The sequence below is a fragment of the Carlito syrichta genome, unplaced genomic scaffold (genome assembly GCF_000164805.1).
Source record: "Carlito syrichta isolate Samal-C Ts95f unplaced genomic scaffold, Tarsius_syrichta-2.0.1 Scaffold306853, whole genome shotgun sequence".
Classification (NCBI taxonomy): domain Eukaryota; kingdom Metazoa; phylum Chordata; class Mammalia; order Primates; family Tarsiidae; genus Carlito; species Carlito syrichta.
The window spans coordinates 471,069-490,593 of NW_007250949.1; the positions used below are offsets into that span (position 1 = coordinate 471,069).

The 19,525-nt window shown below is 55.7% G+C and overlaps 2 protein-coding genes across 2 annotated transcripts in view; one reads left to right on the forward strand and one right to left on the reverse strand.

Moving 5' to 3' along the window:
* The window catches only part of TSPO (translocator protein), a 4,281-nt gene extending 2,831 nt beyond the window's left edge, over positions 1 to 1,450 (forward strand). The window contains exon 3 of the mRNA XM_008063460.1: positions 1,017 to 1,450. Within this exon, the coding sequence (XP_008061651.1) occupies positions 1,017 to 1,205 (189 nt within the window). The 3' untranslated portion in view covers positions 1,206 to 1,450. The remainder of the gene's footprint in view (positions 1 to 1,016) is intronic.
* Positions 1,451 to 5,511: 4,061 nt separating this feature from the next.
* Positions 5,512 to 18,590, reverse strand: TTLL12 (tubulin tyrosine ligase like 12). Its single transcript, XM_021715220.1, has 13 exons — positions 18,424 to 18,590; positions 16,281 to 16,479; positions 15,345 to 15,504; positions 15,119 to 15,252; positions 12,735 to 12,811; positions 11,356 to 11,472; positions 11,072 to 11,266; positions 10,666 to 10,777; positions 9,774 to 9,925; positions 9,193 to 9,274; positions 7,402 to 7,470; positions 6,661 to 6,799; positions 5,512 to 6,189 (listed from the first exon to the last, which is right to left on the reverse strand). Exons 1-13 carry the CDS (start codon positions 18,573 to 18,575, stop codon positions 6,038 to 6,040), a joined length of 1,740 nt encoding a protein of 579 aa, XP_021570895.1. The 5' UTR covers positions 18,576 to 18,590; the 3' UTR covers positions 5,512 to 6,037.
* Between the last annotated feature and the right edge of the window lie 935 nt (positions 18,591 to 19,525).

Here is a 19,525-nt window from a genome sequence, read left to right on the forward strand (position 1 = left end):
GTGGCCGCTCCCGGCCACCACAGCCTCGACCCGCTGGGCTCCAGCGATCCTTCCACTTCAGCCTTCCGAGTAGCCAGAACTACAGGCATGCACTACCACACCCGGCTAATTTTTTTTCGATTTATTAGAGATGAGGTCTCGCCAAGTTGCCCGGGCGGATCTCGACCCCACGGGCTCAGGCCATCCACTCACCTCGGCCTCCCAAAGTGCTGGGATTACAGGCTGAGCCACCGAGCCCGACCCTAGCTTCTCTTTTAAAATTATTCTTCAGCCGGGCTCGGTGGCTCAAACTGTAATCCCGCGCCTTTGGGAGGCTGAGGTGAGTGGATTGCCTGAGCCCGCGGGTTCGAGACCCGCCTGGGCAGCGAGATCTCATCTCTACAATAAATCAAAAAATCAGCCGGGCGTGGTAGCGCATGCCTGTAATTCCGGCTACTTGGAAGGCTGAGGCGGAAGGATCGCCAGAGCCCAGCAGGTCGAGGCTGCGGTGGCCGGGAGCGGCCACTGCACTCCAGTCTGGGCAACAGAGTGAGATTCCAACTCAAAAAAAATAAATAAATAAAAATAAAAATAAAATGATTCTTACTGAGACCTTGGAGCAGAGACCACACCACAGGAGGTGTGGCCCCACTCTCGTCATCTCTCGGGGACAGTAGCTGACAGTTTACAGTGAGGGTCTGTTTCGTCCTTGTGGTCACTGGGGGGTTGGGGCTGCCTCAGTGGAGGCCCCGAGCTCAGACAGGGGAAGGGATGTGCGAGGTCCCCAAGCTACTACTTCAGGCCCGTCACGTGCAGCCCGCACACGACGTGGGTCAGGCGAGAAGGACTGTTTCCATTTCACAAATGAGAGTAAAACTGAGCCTAGGCAGGGGAGGCTTGGCGGGGTCACTCAAGGGTGGCGTGGGGGTGTGGGGGCTCTTAACTCCCACATCCAGCCGGCGGGTGGGCTGCGGGGACGTGCACGTGTCTGGACCTGGAGCCTCAGGCCCCTCGTCCTCCCTTCTGTGTCTCTGCAGGGCCTGGTGGACCTCCTGCTGCTGGGCGGGGTAGCAGCAGCCACGACCGTGGCCTGGCACCGAGTGAGCCCGCCGGCTGCCCGCCTGCTCTACCCCTACCTGGCCTGGCTGGCCTTTGCAGCCACGCTCAACTACTGTGTATGGCGTGACAACCGCGGCTGGCGTGGGAGCCGGCGGCTCCCGGAGTGAGTGGCCAGCCCCCTGAGGACCACAGCTGCCACCAGGAGGTGCCATCCACGGTGGTGGCCATCACGCTTTCATGGCCCCTGGGCTTGCTGGTCTGTCCGCGTCTCGGCTCAGGGGGCCAGCAGCAGCTTCAGAGGTGGTCATGGCTGAGCTCAGGCGAAGAACCGCTCTGCACTTTCTGCAATGCTCAGAGCATGCTCTCGGGATGTGGAGTTTTATAAACCAAATAAAGTTTTTAGTCTCCTGCACCATGGCCTTTTGTTGGGACCCCTGGCCATGTGGGCCGGGCCGTGCAGGGGCTTATTCTGCTGCTGGGTCTGTCTGGACTCAGCCGGGGCTTCCCCACTCACTAGGACGTTCCCGAGACTCTGCAGAAGGTGAGGAGGTCAGCCTAGCGGGGAGCAGCCCCAGGTCTGACCCTAGAACCCACACTGGCACACCGGGCTGGGCTGAGCGAGGGGGTCCTGCCCACTTCCCATGGCTGTAGGACAACCCAGTCCAGGCTGCTGAATGGCTGGGCCCACAACCAGCATCCAGCACCTGGCTCTGCCCTGCCCCAAGCAGAACCCTTACCTGGTTTTACCCAGGACAGAGCTGGGCGGCGCCTGAACAGGTCGCTCCTCTGTCCTGTCACGGGTCACTACACCTGTATGGCGGCTGGTGGGACCAAGGCTGCAGCTTCCTCCCCTTGGCCAGGCCCAACCTGCTGGGCTTATCTTTGGTTTTGTTTCTGGTGGTTGATAGAAGTTCATGGAGATCTTTCTTCCCACCGCACATTCAGAGGTGACTTCACTTACAGAGGATGGATGAAGACAGGTGACTGCATTCTTCTGAGAGATGGGGTGGCTCTGTCCCAGGCTGCCACGAAGCCATACCTGACACCAGCCTCTAGGAGAATTTGATGTCCAACATAGGCTCTGCAGGGTTCCAGCAGCTTCTGGGCCATGGGCCCTCAGCTGACCCTCTGGCCAGCCCACATTCTTCATGAGCACAGAAGAGTACACTGGGGAACCCTTGGTATATCCTTTTGTTTGTTTGTTTGTTTTGAGTGGGAGTCTCACTCTGTCGCTCAGACTGGAGTGCAGTGGCCGCTCCTGGCCACCGCAGCCTCGACCTGCTGGGCTCTGGCGATCCTTCCACTTCAGCCTTCCGAGTAGCAGGAATTACAGGCACGTGCTACCACGCCCAGCTAATTTTTTGATTTTATTGTAGAGGTGAGGTCTCACCTGCCCAGGCGGGTCTCGAACCCGCGGGCTCAGGCAATCCACTCACCTCAGCCTCCCAAAGGCGTGGGATTACAGGTTGAGCCACCGAGCCCGGCAATGTTTTTTTTTTGTTTTTGAGTCAGAGTTTCACTCTGTCGCCCAGAGCGGGGCCACCGCAGCCTCGACCTGCTGGGCTCCGGCGATCCTTCCGCCTCAGTCTTCCAAGTATCTGGAACTACAGGCACGTGCTACCACGCCCGGCTAATTTTTTATTTATTGTAGAGATGAGGTCTTGACAAGTTGCCCAGGCGGGTCTTGAACCCGCGGGCTCAGGCAATCCACTCACCTCAGCTTCCCAAAGTGCTGGGATTACAGGCTGAGCCACCGAGCCCGGCTTATCCTTTTTATTAATGTCTTTTTTTTTTTTGAGTCAGGGTCTCATTGCCACCCAGGCTGGAGTGCAGTGTTATGACCATGGCTCACCATAGCCCCAACCTCCTGAGCTCAAGTGACCCTGCTGCTTCAGCTTCCTGAGTAGCTGGGATAGTGCATGCCAGCTAATTTGTTGATATATATATATATTTTTTTGTAGAGACAAGGTCTTACTATGTTGCCCAGGCTGGTCTCAAACTCCTCGCCTTAAGCAACACTCCTACCTCTGCCTCCCAAAGTGCAGGGATTACAGGTGTGAGCCCCTGCAGCCAGCCTTTTTATTAATGTATTTCTAAAGTTCTCCAAGATGGTCAGTTTAATTCCTCCAGAGCTTTGTGCAGACACTTGTTGGAGCACTGGAGGGTGAGGACCCTGTTAGCAATTTGCCATCATCATCCATTAGGGGTTCTGGGCTTCTGGCAGTTTCTATGTTGGCTTAATAGGGAAATCCACACCTCACTGGTTAAGTCCTTCTGGTCTGCACTCTTGCCTGGAGCTACTTCACAAGGTTGAGGTCTGGACCCCAAGCACCAACTTCCCCCTATAAGTCAACCAACCACTCAGGACACAATCCCAGGTCTTACACACAATTCGGGAAGGCTTGGCTGGGTGGTCATCAGCACAGAGGCAACAGTGACTTCAACTTTGTGGCAGGCCACTCTGGACCTCTGTTGTGCTGAGACTCAACGATGCTACTGCCTGCTGCATGACAGCTGCAATCTCGGGTGCATTTTGTGGCCACAGAAAATCACCAAGGATGCTTTCCAAGTTTCTAAATTTTACTGTCAGCATCTCAAGCTTTACCTGCTGAATTTCTCCTGTGTGGTGCCCTGGAGAACTTTGATACAATCAATATTACTCTGGGGACTCTTTTCGGTCAATTTCAAATGTCCATCACTGGCACATTCTAGCTCTTGAAGCATCCTTTGACTTTTTTGAGTCAGTCTCACTCTGTTGTCCAGGCTGGAGGGCAGTGGCATGATCGAGGGTCACTGTGGTCATGACTTCCTGGGCTCAAGCAATCCTCTCACCTCAGTCTTCCAAAGTGCTGGAATTACAGGCATGAGCCACCGCACTGCCTTAAGTAATCTTAAAATAGAGTGACTTGGGTATAAATGAGTATGAGGAGAGATGGGGTAAGCATCATCTCCAGGGCAACTACCTCGGCTTTTAGAGGTGACTGACTGGAATTCCGGTGCATGGAGTCCCTAGTTGATAGCCTTCAGGGGAGGGTGTCTCTCTGCCCTGACCAGAGGTGCAAGGACACCTAGGGATGCAGAACCCCACGTTATAATCAGGGAAAGCCTGGGCCATGTGGTCCTGATTCCAGGGGCTGTCCCTGCCTGCTCCTGGGAATCGGGTTTTAAGTGAACGGGAAGAAACAAGAGTAACACCTGTTAGGCTCTGGACACAGCCAGCGGGGACATCTGTCCGGAGTGTTTCCCTTACCAGCAAGGCACTCTGCTTCCACGGTATAATCTCCGGGGCCACCAGGTGGTGCCACTGCCACCTGCCCTGCAGCAGCCCGCAGAACACCCCAGGAGCCAGGGTTAGGTTTTCACAGCCCCTTGCCAGGACAAGGCAAGTGTGGGGAGAACGCCTTTCCAGGGTTTGGGGCTCGCATGATGACCGAGGGTCCTGGGCACTCACAGCGGGGCTGACACAGGCTTCAGCCTTGATGGTGCCCCCCCATCAAAACAGAACAAGTGCGGGAAGTCAAACTTGAGGTGGGGATTGGGAGGCTGAAAGGCCATCCTATTCCTCCTCTGCTTCTCAAGGTGACTTCTTGGTATTTTTTTTTTTTTTTGTGGCAACAGCAGGGGGGATATACCAGGCTGAGCCTGCAGCTCCAGGGCCCCAAGAGAAAGGAAGGCAGAAATGAAAGAAGGTGGCATTTATTGCAACACAAAGTGAGAACTGAGGCAGGACAGGATGCCTGCAGATCCTGGGAGCCCAGAGGGTGGCTCCCGTCAGGAAGGGCGAGGCTGTCCTTAACAGAGGGTGGCAGACCTGCCCAGACAGACACTGAGGGGAACCAGCATTGTGTGTATCTTTGTCACAAGAAGGATCACTCTTAGCTTTAAACAGTAATCATCCCCATGCCCAGCCCCACCTTCCTGCACACCAGAAGGTTCTGGAAGCATCTCACACCTGCCTGGGGAGCCAGACCAAGTACAACCTGTGAGCCGGGCCTAAGTGCACTGTGGCTACAAAACACTGACAGCTGTCTCCAAATTTCAGAAACAGAACTAGGAAAGAATTAGAATTGTATGTTTCTCCCATAAAAAAAAAAATAACAAAAAGCCAACATTGTGACTATAGACCCTGAAGATGGCACCTGACTTAACCTAAACTTCCTCAGAATCTTCTTCTATCACCTATTGCCTGGCGCTCTGCCACCCACACTTGGCCCTGAGTCCCCCTCACCAGAGGGTCCCAGACAAGAGTGGGACACCATGGAGTGCCCAGTGAGCAGGGAGGTCACTGGGACGATGGGGGCCCTGACAGACCGCTTCCCTTGGTGAGAGTAGGTCTGTGACCCTCAACAACGGTATCAAGACGGTTTATGTGCCCAGCGGGAGGTTTGCTGGTGAAAGTTCTGGTCCAGCTGGGGATGGGTGATAAGGTGGGCTTGGTGGACGAGTTCGCCAGGCTGTTCCGGGACACCTGTCACACAGAGCCTTGTGGGTGCAGTGTGGGGCCCTGTACCTGTTCCAGGGGCATTCCAATGCATGAGAGCAGAGACTCTGGAACAGAAGCCTGCTTGGCCTTATTTGATGCAGGGTTCCCAAATGCTTCCCTGTAGAACCCTGTTCCTGAGGAACACCTCCCTGCGCCCAAGACCCTCTCTCTCCCCAACACGCTCTGGGGCAGACGGCCTGGGAACTCTTGATACCAGGAGTAAAGCCCTTGTCTGAGTTGGAGACTCATCAATGCCTAGATGGTGGTGGGGGTGTGGGCAGGGCCTTGGGGTGGTACCCTGCCTTAGAGACGCTGTCACTGTCCTGCTCTGACCCACAGGGGGAAGACCCTGTGCTCCCAGGGTGGGAGGCCTGGACAATGGCTTAGAAAGATAGAGGCCTGGGGCGGACGCTGACTTGAGGAAGGGAGGGGAGGTCCTGGGGCCTTTGCAGAAGCAGCTCGTAAGACAGAGGTTAGAACCCTTCCCTAAGCACAGGGTGCAGGGACAGCGAGTGCCTAGGCGAGGCAGGTGACATGGCAGTTGCTGGGCTGGTCCAGAAATAAGGTGCTGAAGACATCATTGAAGAAGGTGGGGTGGTACCGGCAGGCTCGCTCACAGTCAGGGTTGAAGTTCACTTCCAGGATCTGCGGCTGCATCACCCGCTTCCCTGATGGCAGAGAGCAGAGTGGGTATAAGGCTCATCTGCACCTCCCTCCCAGGGGATGGTCTGGGGACCCCGAGAAGGCTGGGAGGGTGTGGACCTGGGCTCCAGCCCCCACAGCAGGCAGGCAGGGCAGGGCCTAGAACTCGGGTTTCCTGGCTTTTTGGGTGGCCTGGCCAGATGTCTGTCTCTCAAGGAGAGGCTGCAGTTGCCTCCTGCTGTAGGGTGAGAGTGCATCCTTCTGGCTCAGATGTTCAGTTTAGTCAAAAAGAAGCAGAGATGCAGGGGTGGGGTAGGATGGGGTGGAGGGGTTCTGACACTGAGGTCTGGCTAGGGCAGTGTGGGGGATGGGGTGCCTTGTACACGGGTTTCTGTCCTGTGAACTCTCTCCTACGGCACCCCACCCTGCTCTCCTGGGGCGTGGCCAGCTAGGCAGGGCTGTCAGCTCGGTTCAGAGCATGGGGAAGTTCCTCTCACCATCTGAATGGTCGTTCCACTTCAGCATGAGGTCGACGGCATACATGGCCCGGGATGAGGGGTAGTCGCAGAGGCCCAGGGGCGGTGGCTTGGCACAGGCCAACTGGAACAGCTCCGTAAAGGCCTGGAAGATCTCAGCCTGGGGATGGGGGTGGCTGTCACACAGCCTGCTTGGCCCCAGTATTGGGACTAGCTACCCAGGGCAGTCTCTTGACACAGGGTTTGCTGCCCCTGCTAGAACCTGGTTCCCACGTGACCTGAGTCACCCCTCCCACACCTTTGTGTTTCTAGACCTGGCTGTGGTCACTTCTGCCTGACACTTGCCCCTCACCTGGATTCACTTTCTGCAAATCTGCCTGAACCCTGCGCCTTGTCCCTGCGGTACCCGCTGCAGTGAAGAGCTCAGAGCAGCACTCGAGAGGCTGCTATAGGATGTGAAGGCCCAGCCTGTCTCCAAGGGCCGGGATGCTGGGGGCACACAGAGCCCACTACCATCTGGCTGTGCTAGGAGTGCCCTAAAAGCCCCTCCTGGTGATCTCTCCCTCTGAGGAGCCCCCACAAGGCCAGAATGGGAGGGATGGGAGCCCATGCCATCTCCCTCACCAGCGTCAGTGGAAGGAGGACCACCCAGAGGAGGCAAAGACCCTATCCAGGCTATATCAGCCGAGAGGGAAGGGGCAGCTCCTACAGGGCCCCCAGCCTGGGATCTGACACCCCCTCCCTGGAATGCACAGGACTCACCTGGACGCCAACCCAGGGAAACTCTGGGTATTGCTTCTCAAATTCAGGGATGAATTCATTATAATGAACCTGCAACAGACACAGAGCCTGTCACACTCTGCTCAGGCCTCTTCTGGGTAGGGAAGGGGAGGCCTGCCGCTGCCTTGACCAGGAACCTCTGACATTCGCTGGGGGTTACAGGAGAGAACACCTGGCCCCAGTCCTTTAGGGCACAAATTAGAGGCAGGAGACTGGGTTTGGGCTGTAGATCTTACCGTGTGACTTTGGACTAATGGATTAACTTCTCTGAGCCTCAGTGTCCTCTATGAAATGGGAGAATGCACCCTCCCCAGAAAACTGACTTTGCAGGGCTGCTGTGAGGCTCAAGTGAGATGCTTGAGAGGCTGTAAGGCCTAGGTCAGTGCTCATCCTCACAGTGCAAAGGAGATGAGTATGGCCCCCAGTTGGCAGGGCCAGCCTGTGCCCCACTGAGCACCAGTTGTCTTTTCAGGCTCAAGGTCTTACCCAAAACATACACAAGTAGGGTGGCAGTTGGCTCAGGCTTCTTCCAGAGGACAAGCCAAAACAGGCCCCCTATGAAAACCCAATGTTTATGGTCTGCTGGACACGTGTCCTCATGCATAGGGTTCAGAGGACATTAACTCTCAGATGACCCCTGCACACAAGAGGGGAAGGTTCTTCTGGAGTCTTAGGGGATTTCAACACAATCGAAAGGAGGAACAAGAAGCTACAGGACTGCCAGACACAGGCAGCAGGGTCCTTTCCACGCGTCCTCCTAGAGGACTCCTCAGACACGGGCTTAGCTAGGTGTCCCACGAGTGAAGAGCCAGGAACAGCAGCCGTGCTTCCAACAATAGAGCACACACGTTCAGCAAGTCAGGACAGTGGCAGGGGTATGTGCTCAATAAGAGGATACTTCCATGAAAACCTCAACAGGCGGAACAGTATTTGAATTGCTAGGGACATGCTCATGCTGAAAAGAATTGAGAGAAGCCTGGGAGTGAACATTACACGCTCAGGAGAGGGGGAAGGTCGGGCAGGGTGCCATGGCACCCGCAAGCCTGGCGTTAGGCAGTGTGGACAGGTGTGTGCTTGATGCTCTGTTTGCGGGTCTGAGAGGACTTTCTGACAATGATCTATTCTCCTTTCCGGGTTCCGTACCAAGCTGACTTCTCACTTCAGTGCAGGCTGTGCCTACCTATTCCCAGTGACTTGGCCAGCTCTGGTTTCTCATCCTCACCTTGGAAGGGCTTTGCCCTGATGCCCCAGGTGCCCAGAAGGTGCGGCCGCCACTCACTGAGGGCCCCTGCATGTGGCACTGCTCAGTAACAGGGCCAGGGAAGACAGGAGGTCCCCAACCCAGGCAGGATCACAGGCCAGCAGGCAGCAAAACCAGGTGTGCACAGGGCCAGACCTCACACAGCCTGCATCGGTCCTGTCTCCAGAGGGGACCAGGCATTTCTGGGGGCCACAAATTCCAACCCTCCCTGGTGCTCTTCACGCAGTCTGTTTTTCCTGCTGAGGCAGCCATGGGGGAATGCCTTCCCATCCCCCATTATCTCAAACAGCTCAAGTGCTCCTCGGTGCTACAGGAAGGACTACCTGGGACAATACAGTTCCTGAACCTGGCTCATCATGGCTGCTTTAAACACGAAAGCGAGAACTTAGAAGGCAGCTCCTTGGAACTGGCCCATGCACCCAGCCTCCCCAGGAGGCAGGCATGATGGCGGGTGGGGTTGGGTCTGCACTGATCTCCATGTGAACCCCCACCTGGGTCCTGACAGGCCCTACCTGCTTAAGTACCACATCCGGGTCATAGTTCATGACTGTGAAATGCTTCTCGTAGTCATCCAGGTCGTTGAGTGCAAAGGGCCTGGAAGATAAGCAGACACATGCATGGATTCTGGAGCCAGAGCTGGCCTCTTCCCTGTGTGGGAGGCATCACTGACTGAACCTTCCTGGCTGGGGGGCTCGGGGCAGAACTGCTTGCTGTCCTGGCTGGGCGCCAGTTCCCTCATCTGTGCAGTGGGGCAGTCGCAGGCCCCGCTGAGTTGGGATCAAGGCGAGTGATGTGCTGTGAAGTCTCTGTAGGTTCATAAAATATCATCCTGATTCTCACATGTTGGTGCCCATTTTATGAAGAACGTTCACATCTGCTACTGTGGATGACTTGGAAACTCTGAAGTAGGCAGGTCAAGTCACTGCCATTTGCCACTGAGGACACAGGCTCTGAGTGGCCACCTGCCATGTGAGTGATGAGGGAAAGTTCCAACAAGGCTTTCTGATCCCAAGTCAGGTGGGGCCCAATACCCACCCCTTCCCCCACCTGGTCACCAGCTCCCGGACCCAGGACCCAGTTAGTCCCCACTTACCGGTTAGAAAACCGCAGCCAGAACACATCATACACAAACAACCTCAGGGGCTTCACTGACCGCAGCAGCACGATGTAGCGGACGTCAAACTTGACCTTCCCCACGTCTTCTCGAAGGAACAGGACTGGACTTTCAATGTACTTGGACACAACCTGAAGGAGAAGGATGTGGGCTCACTGGTGGTCCTTATCCCGTGCCAGGACAGAGTCCTTTGGGGCTCCCACAGCCCACCAGAGCACACAGAACCACGAGGGGTCTCCTCTCCTGTGTCCTCAGAGGGGCTCTGCACCCAGCGCCAGTAAGACACAGCCGCAGCTGCCCTCCACTCCTCCTGCCCTTTCAATCCCTGCCTAGGTTGCAGCACATTCTATAAATTCATCTCTACTGTAATTGAAGAAAAAAATCCCACTGGTTTTCAGGTTTTGAACATGGAGTACAAATTCTCACCCATAACTCCACCCACCCCACTCCACTGCCCAGTCCCCATGACTGTCCCTGGAGTGCATTTCCTTCCGGCCTCTGCCCATGTACACGTCTCCGGCTGCAGCCATGGCACAGGTGCTCCTGTGCCCCGCAATCCTCCCTGTGGATGTCCCATCACTACGGGATCTTTGCAGCCCCAAGAAGCTCCCTGTTCAAACTTGGATACCTGCTCCTGTCAGGCAGTCCTACCAGTGTGTTGGGAACTCAGGTCAGCTGTCCATGGGCCGGTTCTGACTGAGGGTCTCCTCCACTCACCTCAAGTGTCATGACCCCCTCCTGATGGCAGTGGCACAGTGGAAGCAGTGAGGTGGGGGCTTCAGAGACTAGGCTCTAGTCCCAGTGCTGACTCCCTACCTCTCGGTGGCCAGTCCAGACTCTGAGCACCAGGCATGTGGGGTATGGGGCCCACCTTGGGGGTGCTCTCTCGGTGCCGGATGATGCTGTGGAGGCTCTTGGTGATGTGGGTGTCCAGGCTGCGTGCCAGGTTCCAGGGCTTGCAGATCCAGTGGTTGTCCTCACCCCTGGGGGAGCAGAAGGGCCAGCTGGGTGGTGTCTGGGGTCTGCTCTCCCCGGCAGGGCCTCCCCAGAACCCAGCAGCAGAGCCGGCGACTGAGGTCTCCTGGGAGCTGAGAGGTTGGGCTCGTTTGCTGGAGCAGAGGGAGCAGCAGCCTGGAGGAAGCGGCAGCCCTGGCAGAGGCCCTGGGAGACAACTGCAGTCCATGGTGCTCAGTGCCTACACCTCCTAGCACCAGTTTACGTAGTAGGTATTCAGCTGATGGGGTGGGGTTGTGACTGCTCTGTGTCGGGGGGCTCACCGCCTTTCCCGGTGCTGGAAGTAGCTGACAAACTGGGGCAGCTCAGTGCGCAGGTTGAAGGTTCGGGGCAGCCAGGGCGGGCCCTCAGGGCCTCCTGCCCGACGTGCGATGGACGCCAGGCAGTCCTTCACAGTCAGCAGGTTCTCGCAGGGGAACTGGTTCAACAGCACTCCTGGCCTCTCCTGGCTGAGCCTCCTGGGGATGGGAGGCAGATGTGGCGAGCTCAAGGGGAGGCTGGGACTCCGGGAAGGTGGCAGTGGCCTGTGGGCTGGAGGCACCCTCACCTGTAGTCTTTGAAGTGTGAGAAGTTGAAGAGGATGTCAGCATCCGCCTCGCTCTGGGTGAAGGTGAAGCGTGGGTGTGTGAGGTTGCTGAGTACCTGCTGCACGTCCGTGAAGACCCTGCAGGAAAAGGCCCAAGCCGAGCTCAGACACCGGCCCTGGCTCAGCGACTCCCCACGCTGGCCTGAACTTCATCAGACCGCAAGCAAATCCAGGGCTTGAGTCTTGACAGACAGCCTGGCCCCAGCTCCAGGCCTCAGAGCCCTCTGCTTATCTGCCGAGGGATAGGGCAACTTGTACTCTTGCAACCCTGGGCTCCCCAACTATAGGATGGGACCATATGGCCCACCCACATTTATCATGAGGATTAAACAGGATAATTTAGGTGTCTAATAAATGTTGGTTCTTTCCTCCCTCGCGGAAAAAAGGAAGGATGGAGCTGACACTCCCAGTCTCAAATGGATGTGCCAAGTGCCTCAATGAGGCCTCTGCCCCAGGGAAAGTGGGGGGACACGGGGCAGGGGGTCACTGCCATGCCCGAGTCTCAGCAAGAGCCCGAGCTGCCAGGCTGGGCTGCTGACCTCAAACAAGGGGAGAAGGGCCCAGCAGAGTCCAGCAGGAGATTCCCATGACCTGGCAGAAAGCGAAAGAGTGGAGCACGTTGCCCACTTATGGCTGGACCAGGTTTGGGCAGCCAAAGAGGAGGGTTCTAGGCGTCTTGGGAGGGGCTCCCTTGAAGGCAGAGGCCAATCTCTGCCTCTGCTCCCTCACCTCTAAATGGGGCCATGTTTCCGCTAGAGATCTAGCCTGGACCTGCCGGCCTGACCTTCGGTAACTCACACCCTACACCTGTAGACTCCAGGGGCCCCTCCCGACAGCCCAGTGCCTTTTCTAGGTGCCTGGCTCATTCACGGCCAACATAGGCTCCCCGCTTTTGGGCAGGGCTGGCATGCACAGGCCTAGCTGTTTCCAGGACCAAATAAGCACAGATTATCCGGATGAGTGGAGCAGCCCAGCACAGTAGAGTCGGGACGTGAACACTCTGCCTGAAGAACAGGGTGGGGACCAGTGGCAGGCTGATGCTTCTGCCAGTGGGCCCCTCACTCATCGCCAGCATTCTCACGGTCTACTCCTATTCTGGGAATTTAAGATCCGCTTCCTTCACGAAGTCCTGCTCGCTCCCACTTTCTGTGGCATTTTCTCTAGGATCCCAAGAACTTGATTACCTATATTTCCGTCACCACCACGCCCAACTGCAAGTCCCCAGCTAACTAGAGATGCCCTTGTGCGCCAGGCACTGTTCCAAGTTGTGGGAACTGTGGTGAGTGGGGAGACAGTAACTGAGGATGAGCCCCAGCACGAGCAGAGAGGGGGCTGCGTACTTGAAGACGTGGTTCTGGGGGTATACCACAGGGCTGATGGCAAGTGGCAGCTTCTCCTTGTTTTCCTCCAAAATGGCCTAGAAGGAAACACACCGGAGGCAGAAACAGACCTTAATGAAGGGAGCAAATAAACACGTCTGTCTGTTTGGCACGTCAGGGTTCCACGATCTCACGGTGCATGGCTGCCCTCAGGTGAGCCACTCACAGCTGCTGCTGACCCAGCATCCAGATGGTTCTCACCACCCCCCACCCTGGGATTCTGGAGCTCATAGCCTCTCAGGTGCTGAACAGCCCTAGTCTGGTGTCAAAGGAACAAGGTAAGCATTGTTTTAAATCTTCTCAATGTTAACCCCCCAAGTCACAGGTGGCCGAGAAGACGCCAAACCTCTCCTGGGAGGGGCTTGTTTGGTCCTAGAGGAACCCAAAGCTGTTTGGAGCTTAAGCAGTGTGATGGTCTAAAAATGTCCACAAACCCTTGCTACTCCCTTCCTAAGGCAGAACCTAATCCATCTCCCAAGTGTGGGCTGGACTTAGCGAGCTGCTTCTAACGAACAGAAAAAAGCAGACAACATTGCCTTTGAGACTAGGTCATGAGGTCCCATGGCTTCCTCCTTGCTTATTCCTGGATCCTTTAAGAGAAGCAGCTCTAAGAGGAGCAGCTACCATGTCCCAAGGACACTCAAGCAACCCTATGGAGAGACCCATATGGTGAGGGTCCAAGGCTTTCCATCAACCAACCGCCAGCAACAACTTGCCAGGCATGTGCGTGTGCCACATGCAAACAGCTCTACAGCCCTATGGAGTCTCAGGTAACACAGCCCCCACAGGCAGCCAGTGTACCTTGTGAGACAGCCCAAGCCAGAAATACCCAGCCAAGTCACTCCTGAACTTGTGTAGGATAATACATGTTTGCTGTTTTAAGTTATGCTTCGGAGTTATTTGTTACCCAGCCATAGCTAACCGATAAAGGCAACCCCAATGCCCAGAGTATAGGCCTGATACTAAATGGGAAAAAAACAAGGCTGTTTCAGACAAGGAATGTTTGGCCTTGTCTTCTCCTCTTCCAAGTCAGCACAGAGCTTCCCAAGGAGAAATACTAACTTTAATTCATGTTCCACCAACAACCAACCTCAAGACCAGGAAGTGTTTATCCTTCCTCTTGCATCCACAAAGGCATTCACTTGCTTGTTCAGGCAAATGTATATTAAATACCTGTCAGGTACAGGTGGTTCGAGAGACTGTTAAACATACCTCTGCACCAAGAAGGGTGGCTTCCTTGTTTTCAGCAGTTAGTTCAATCACACTGACTCAGACTGAAAGTGACAGTTGACCCCTCAATTGGCATCACGCATACAAACACAATGCTACTGGGTGCTCCCCAGGCTACATCAGTTAACGTGGTTAATCCTTCCTTCACAATCTCTTGAGGTACTTAGTGAACACTCGCTGTGCGAACACGGCAACTTCTACCAGGGTGGTGCAAGCCTGCAGCCTTGGCCACAAGTTATCAGGTCCCCTTGGTTCTGACTCCAGCTCTCCCACCAGCTGTGTGACTTCTGGCAAGTGACTTAACCTCTCTGTGCCTCAGTTTCCTCTTCCTCAGTAAAATGAAGATAAAAATAGAACTGTGAAGGTGTTCATTTATCTTCATTTTACTGAGGAAGAGGAAATAGAGCACGCCCACAAACCGCTAAGCAGGTTCCCTTATTGGCTGATTCCAGCTGCAGAGAAGCTGTGGCAGGGATCAGAGGGCAGTGGAAGGAGGAAAGAGGTTCTGGCAGTGGCTGTCTGCCTTTAGATCCCACTTCCTCCCCCTACCCCAGGGCTTTGCTAACCCTGGCCCCTTAGCCCGCAGCTCTCTTCTACTGGGCCCTGGGGGACCCTGACAGAGAGGCTACCCAGGGACCAAAAGCACCTTTGAAATCAACAACAGTGACGACAATGGCAATTACTCGAGGGCCTGCTGCATGTCAGGAAATGTGTAGTGTTTGAACACAGGGTCTTCCCATCCTCCACTGAGGTGAGGAAAGTGGGCCGAGCAGGGTCCAAAGCCAAGTCCATGGCACAGCCTCACCTTCCCTCCCGAGAGGAGCAGCACTGACTGCCAGCAACTCCAGCTCTACTTGATCCTCTGTGACACAGTCTCATACCAGGTACCCCAGGATTTGGGTTCTGGACTGGATTCCAAGCTGTGTGGCTGCAGGCAGCCTGTGTTCACTCTCTGGGCCCTTGTCACTCAGATGCTCCCAAAACTCCTCTCCACCTCCCACAGTAACCAGCCCAGGGCTTGGCACCAGCTGGTGTTCGGCAACATTTGGTGTCTGGATGAAGAACATTTTGGAAGCCACCAAACAGGCCCAGGGTGGAGGCAGAAGGAGTCACACCTGGTAGTGCTCTGTGGGAGGCTCGGGCGTGGAGGAGCTGAGGTCCAACATGTCAGCAGGGGCCCAGGGTAGCAGCATGCACTTCCGGATCAGAGGATCTGCCTCTCCGTAGGCAAAGTCCCGGGTCACCTCCTCTGCACCAAGACACGTGTGTCCATCAGAGGGGGAGATGGCGAGGAACTGGGCCCAAGGGCCGTCTGACAGGGCAGGTGGACGTTAGCCTTACCACCCGTGTCCAGGTCCCTCAGGGGCCACAGCAGCGTGTAGGCCACTTGCTGGGGCATGTAGAAAAAGGGTGCTGTGGCAAAGCTGGGCATGTCTGCATGCTGGATTCGCGAGCCAAATTCATCCATGATGTACCACACCGGAACCTTTTCCTCGGCCGTCTGTGGGCAGAGCACACATGGCAACCCTTGTCCATTTGCCTAACCACCTGAACTCCTACCCCCAAACATCAACCACTATTCATCCATGACCATCTCTCTGAGCTTGGAGGGTCTCTCGCTTGTACCCTCAGGTTCTTCTGGACAGCAGCCCTATCCCTGTAGACGAGAACACGGGCCTGTGTAATGCAGTGGTAACTCAAGTGGTAGAAGAGCACTTGGAAGGAAAACACTCAGCCCAGACACCATATGGGTATGCCTGAGTTTGTGTGTCTGGGGGGTGGAGGAGACTGAGAAGCACCCTACAAGAGGCGGCGTCTAAGCTGAGACAATGAGAAACAATATGTCTCTTCCCAAACTGAGTGGTGAGGGGCGAGAGTGTGGAGAGGGGTCTGGAGGGACCAGTGGGGGTGGCTGAGGGCCTGCTGAAGAGGCTCAGCACTTTTTCCGAGGGTGGCTAGGAACTGCTGAGGGCTTTTGAGAGAGTGACAGAATCAGACGGATCAGGAAGGAGGTAGTTGAGTCATTTGGGCTCTCTTAGTTTAGGGGTCTGAAAGGGCTGCGTCCTGCGAGCTCAAACGCCGGGTGGGCACCTGGGTCCCCAGCAAAGAGGTAACAACATTCCTTATGAAGCCATGGGACTGAGGGGGCATTCATGGACCCCAGGAGAAACTGAGTTTGCTCACTGTGGCCAGCCCCACCAGCTCTAATGGCACAGGGCAGCAGAGGCCTGTGCCACATCTGTCTGCCCCCACCCTGGGGCCCAGCTGCCCACCTACCCCATGGGCCAGTTGGTAGGTCTGGTTGAACTTCCACATCTCTTCTAGTACCATGGTCACGGCCTCTGCGCTGGGCAGCTCACCATGGAACTCGATGCCCATCAGGTTGGCCATCCGGTGCAGCAGCCCCGGCACCTGCTGCAGCTGCTGGCGCGCGTGCTCCACACGACATGTCCAGGCGTGGTCAATGAGGAAGATGCTGCAGGATCAGGCCAACCGCACATGAGATGCCAGGCAGGCACGGTATGAAGGGAGAGGGAGAGAAGAGGACCAGGGGAAGAGCAAGAGGCCCAGGGTTGTGGCTGGGACCTGGCATCCCACCTGTGAGAGTTGGCCTCCCCAGACCATGGTCATGCCCAGTTTTGGAGTCCTCTGGGCCTCTGGCAGACCTGGCTCTGCTGCCCACTCACTGTGTGCCCCGAGCAAGTTCTTCTTCCTCCTCAAGCTTCTCCAACAGGGCAGCAGGGGCCACCAAGTTGCTCCAAGCACTAAGTGAGACCTCCTGTCCGCTAAGTGCTTGTAACCAACATCAGCAATCCCTAGCGTCAAGCATCCTCAACTAGACTTGGCGCCACTGGGGACAGAACATGCTGCCCATCTGCTCCCTGTGGGCCTGGCACATGGCAGATGCTTGGTGAAAGCACAGGCTCCACACCGGGAGGCCAGTGGCAGGCAGACGTGCACCAGGGTGGCTATATAGAGCTCGTTCACCCACAGCTGGACTTCTGGATGCATGGAGGCCTTTCTGTGGGAGAGGCTTCAAGCCCCCACACATGTGGACAACCGCAGCCTGCACGTACTTGTTTCCTTGGAAGAGCCTGGGTGGGCCATCTGCACAGCTCCCACAAAACCAGGACAGGCTGAGGCAGAGAACAAGGTGCTCCTGATATAGTTCTGAGGTCATATCAACCACCCCTGCCCTAGAGGGCACAGGGCCCACCAGGGATGCTTCCTAAGCCTGTGGTATTAGGAGGCTCCAGAAACACAGGAGCCTGAGGGGCAAAGCAGCTCCTGCCTGGCCCCAAGACTCCACTCCACTTTTAAAATCTAAGGAACAGCAAATGACCCAGTTCTCAGGCTGGGTGTTATTGTGTTTATATCAGTATATCATAAAATAAAGATTTACTCCTGCTCTCATGCTTAGAGTGGATGATCGCATGCTACTGCAGGGCCAGGCCTCCAGAGTCAGCACTTGGGGTGACCTGGGCAAATGCAACGAAGGAAGCCATACATGGGCAGGTGCTGGGGAGAGGAAAGAGGAGCCTTTTGGAGGCTGGCAATCAGTGAAGACTCAGAAAGGCCCAGGAACAGGCCGGGTTCCAAACCCAAGATTCCAGATTCCCAGTCCTTCTCAACCTAGGCTGGTGACAGCGTGTGTTTGTAGGCCTGAGACCCAGGCTCCTGGGGTAGCCGCTGTGTCTGAGTTACCTATCTCTGGGCCTGAGTGGCACAGGGCAGGGACAGATCAGTGCAAAGGAAGGATTGCTGTGCGAAACTTAAGGGGAAAGGCGAGCCTGGGATGAGCACCTACTCATGGCTAGAAAAGCTCTGCAAAAAAGACCAGATCCCTGCCTGACAAGCCCAGTGATTCTCAGAGGCAAGCAAGTTTCTTCCTCAAGGTTCCAACAAGCCTTTGGCAGAGGGGCCTGCAGGTCTGTCCTGTCTGGGGTTCAGGCCCAGTTCTGCTCTGGGTCTCAGGTCCTCATGCTTCCTGGGCCCACCTCAGATGACAATTCAGCAGGACCGGGAAGGGGCTCCAGAGTAAGCCAGACCTGTATCCCTAACCAGTGGGTGGCCTCGAGCAAACCCTTCCCATCTGTTTCTTGCCAGCAAAATTGGAACTCATATCATCCTGTAGCAGGACCATCGTGATGGTGAGACTACCAGGAGGTATTCAACCTAGTTACCACGAGACTGCTGTGTTGACACGGACACTACTCTGAAGCCCTGCAGGGAACATAGCTGGCTACACATCACACCACAAGGCGGTCCTCAGAAAGTCTATGATGCTAAAGGAAGCTCGGAATGTCTGCAGTTATTGCCATCCTCTCAACAGTGACAGTCTTGGTAGAATCTCTTTGAAAGGAAGCTAGGCCCCTGAAAGAAGCAGTTGTGCCCATCCCAGCTCCTACGTGTCTCCTACCTGTTGGGGTCAGCTGCCCGGAGCCCACTCTCGCTGGTCACGATGACCTTGTAGCACAGCTCACTCCCCGGATTGGGCTGCTTTTTCTGCACCTCCCGAGTGGCCTCATCCTCTTCCTCTTCCACCTCCTCCACTTGCATGATCCCAAACATTTCCCCAGCATCAAAAACCTGGGAGCCAAAGCACGGGTCAGCAGGGGATGTGGGGAAATCTCAGCCCCAATCCTTTCACTTCAGCCAGGCCTTCTGCTCTGGCCACCGGGGGTGCTGTGCCGGGGCCTCAAGGACAAACTTGAGTTCTTCAGAGAAGCAGGACCTGTTTATTACAGCCTACCCACACCATCTTACAGGAGGGGAAACCGAGACTCCTGGAGACATCACAGAATGGGGATCTAATTTATCTCACTAGATATCACGTGTGGAGACGGGACTGCAGCCATGCCGGAGATCTTCCAGTCCAGCCCCCTCTCTCAACAGGGAAAAGGAGGCCCCAAAGGTAGAGGGGGTGGCATTTGTCACAGTGGAGGTCAACGGAAGAGTTGGGATCTTGATAGCCAGGGAGTGCACGCCAATTTCCCTCTTACTAGAAGAACACATCCAACACTAGGGCCGCTGAGGCAACCCACAAGGAAGCCTCTTCCAGCCCCCTAACAGCTCAGGTCAGCAGGAAGCAGGGCTGGAGCACCTGGGGCTATTTTGAGGCTCTGTCAAGGTGGGATGGGAAGATAAGGGCTGGGATCCTGGAGGTTTCCTTTCTTGGTCTTATATGCCTTGGAGCCAGAGGTGTCTCAGGCCCAACCATACGCATGCACTGTCTCTATCACAAGCCAGCAAGGGGGACTCCCACAGATTCTGGAGCCAGGCTGTGTGTGTTCAAATCTTGGCTTCACCACTTCCTAAATTTGTGACCTTGAACAAGTCACACAACCACTCTGCCTGTTTCCTCATCCTTACAATGGGCATAAGAGAACCAACCACGCTCGGCTAATTTTTTTGATTTGTTGTAGAGACAAGGTCTCACCAAGTTGCCTGGGCTGGTCTCAAACCAGCGGGCTCAGGCAATCCACTCGCCTCGGCCTCCCAAAGTGCTGGGATTACAGGCT

Excerpts from the sequence above, each read along its gene's own strand:
- TTLL12 (XM_021715220.1), bottom strand. The coding sequence starts at position 18,575 with ATGTTTGGGATCATGCAAGTGGAGGAGGTGGAAGAGGAAGAGGATGAG. Across the intron at positions 9,926-10,665 it reads ACCGAGAGAGCACCCCCAAG|GTTGTGTCCAAGTACATTGA; the intron begins GTGGGCCCCATA and ends CTTCTCCTTCAG. Across the intron at positions 6,190-6,660 it reads GTGGAACGACCATTCAGATG|GGAAGCGGGTGATGCAGCCG; the intron begins GTGAGAGGAACT and ends CTCTGCCATCAG.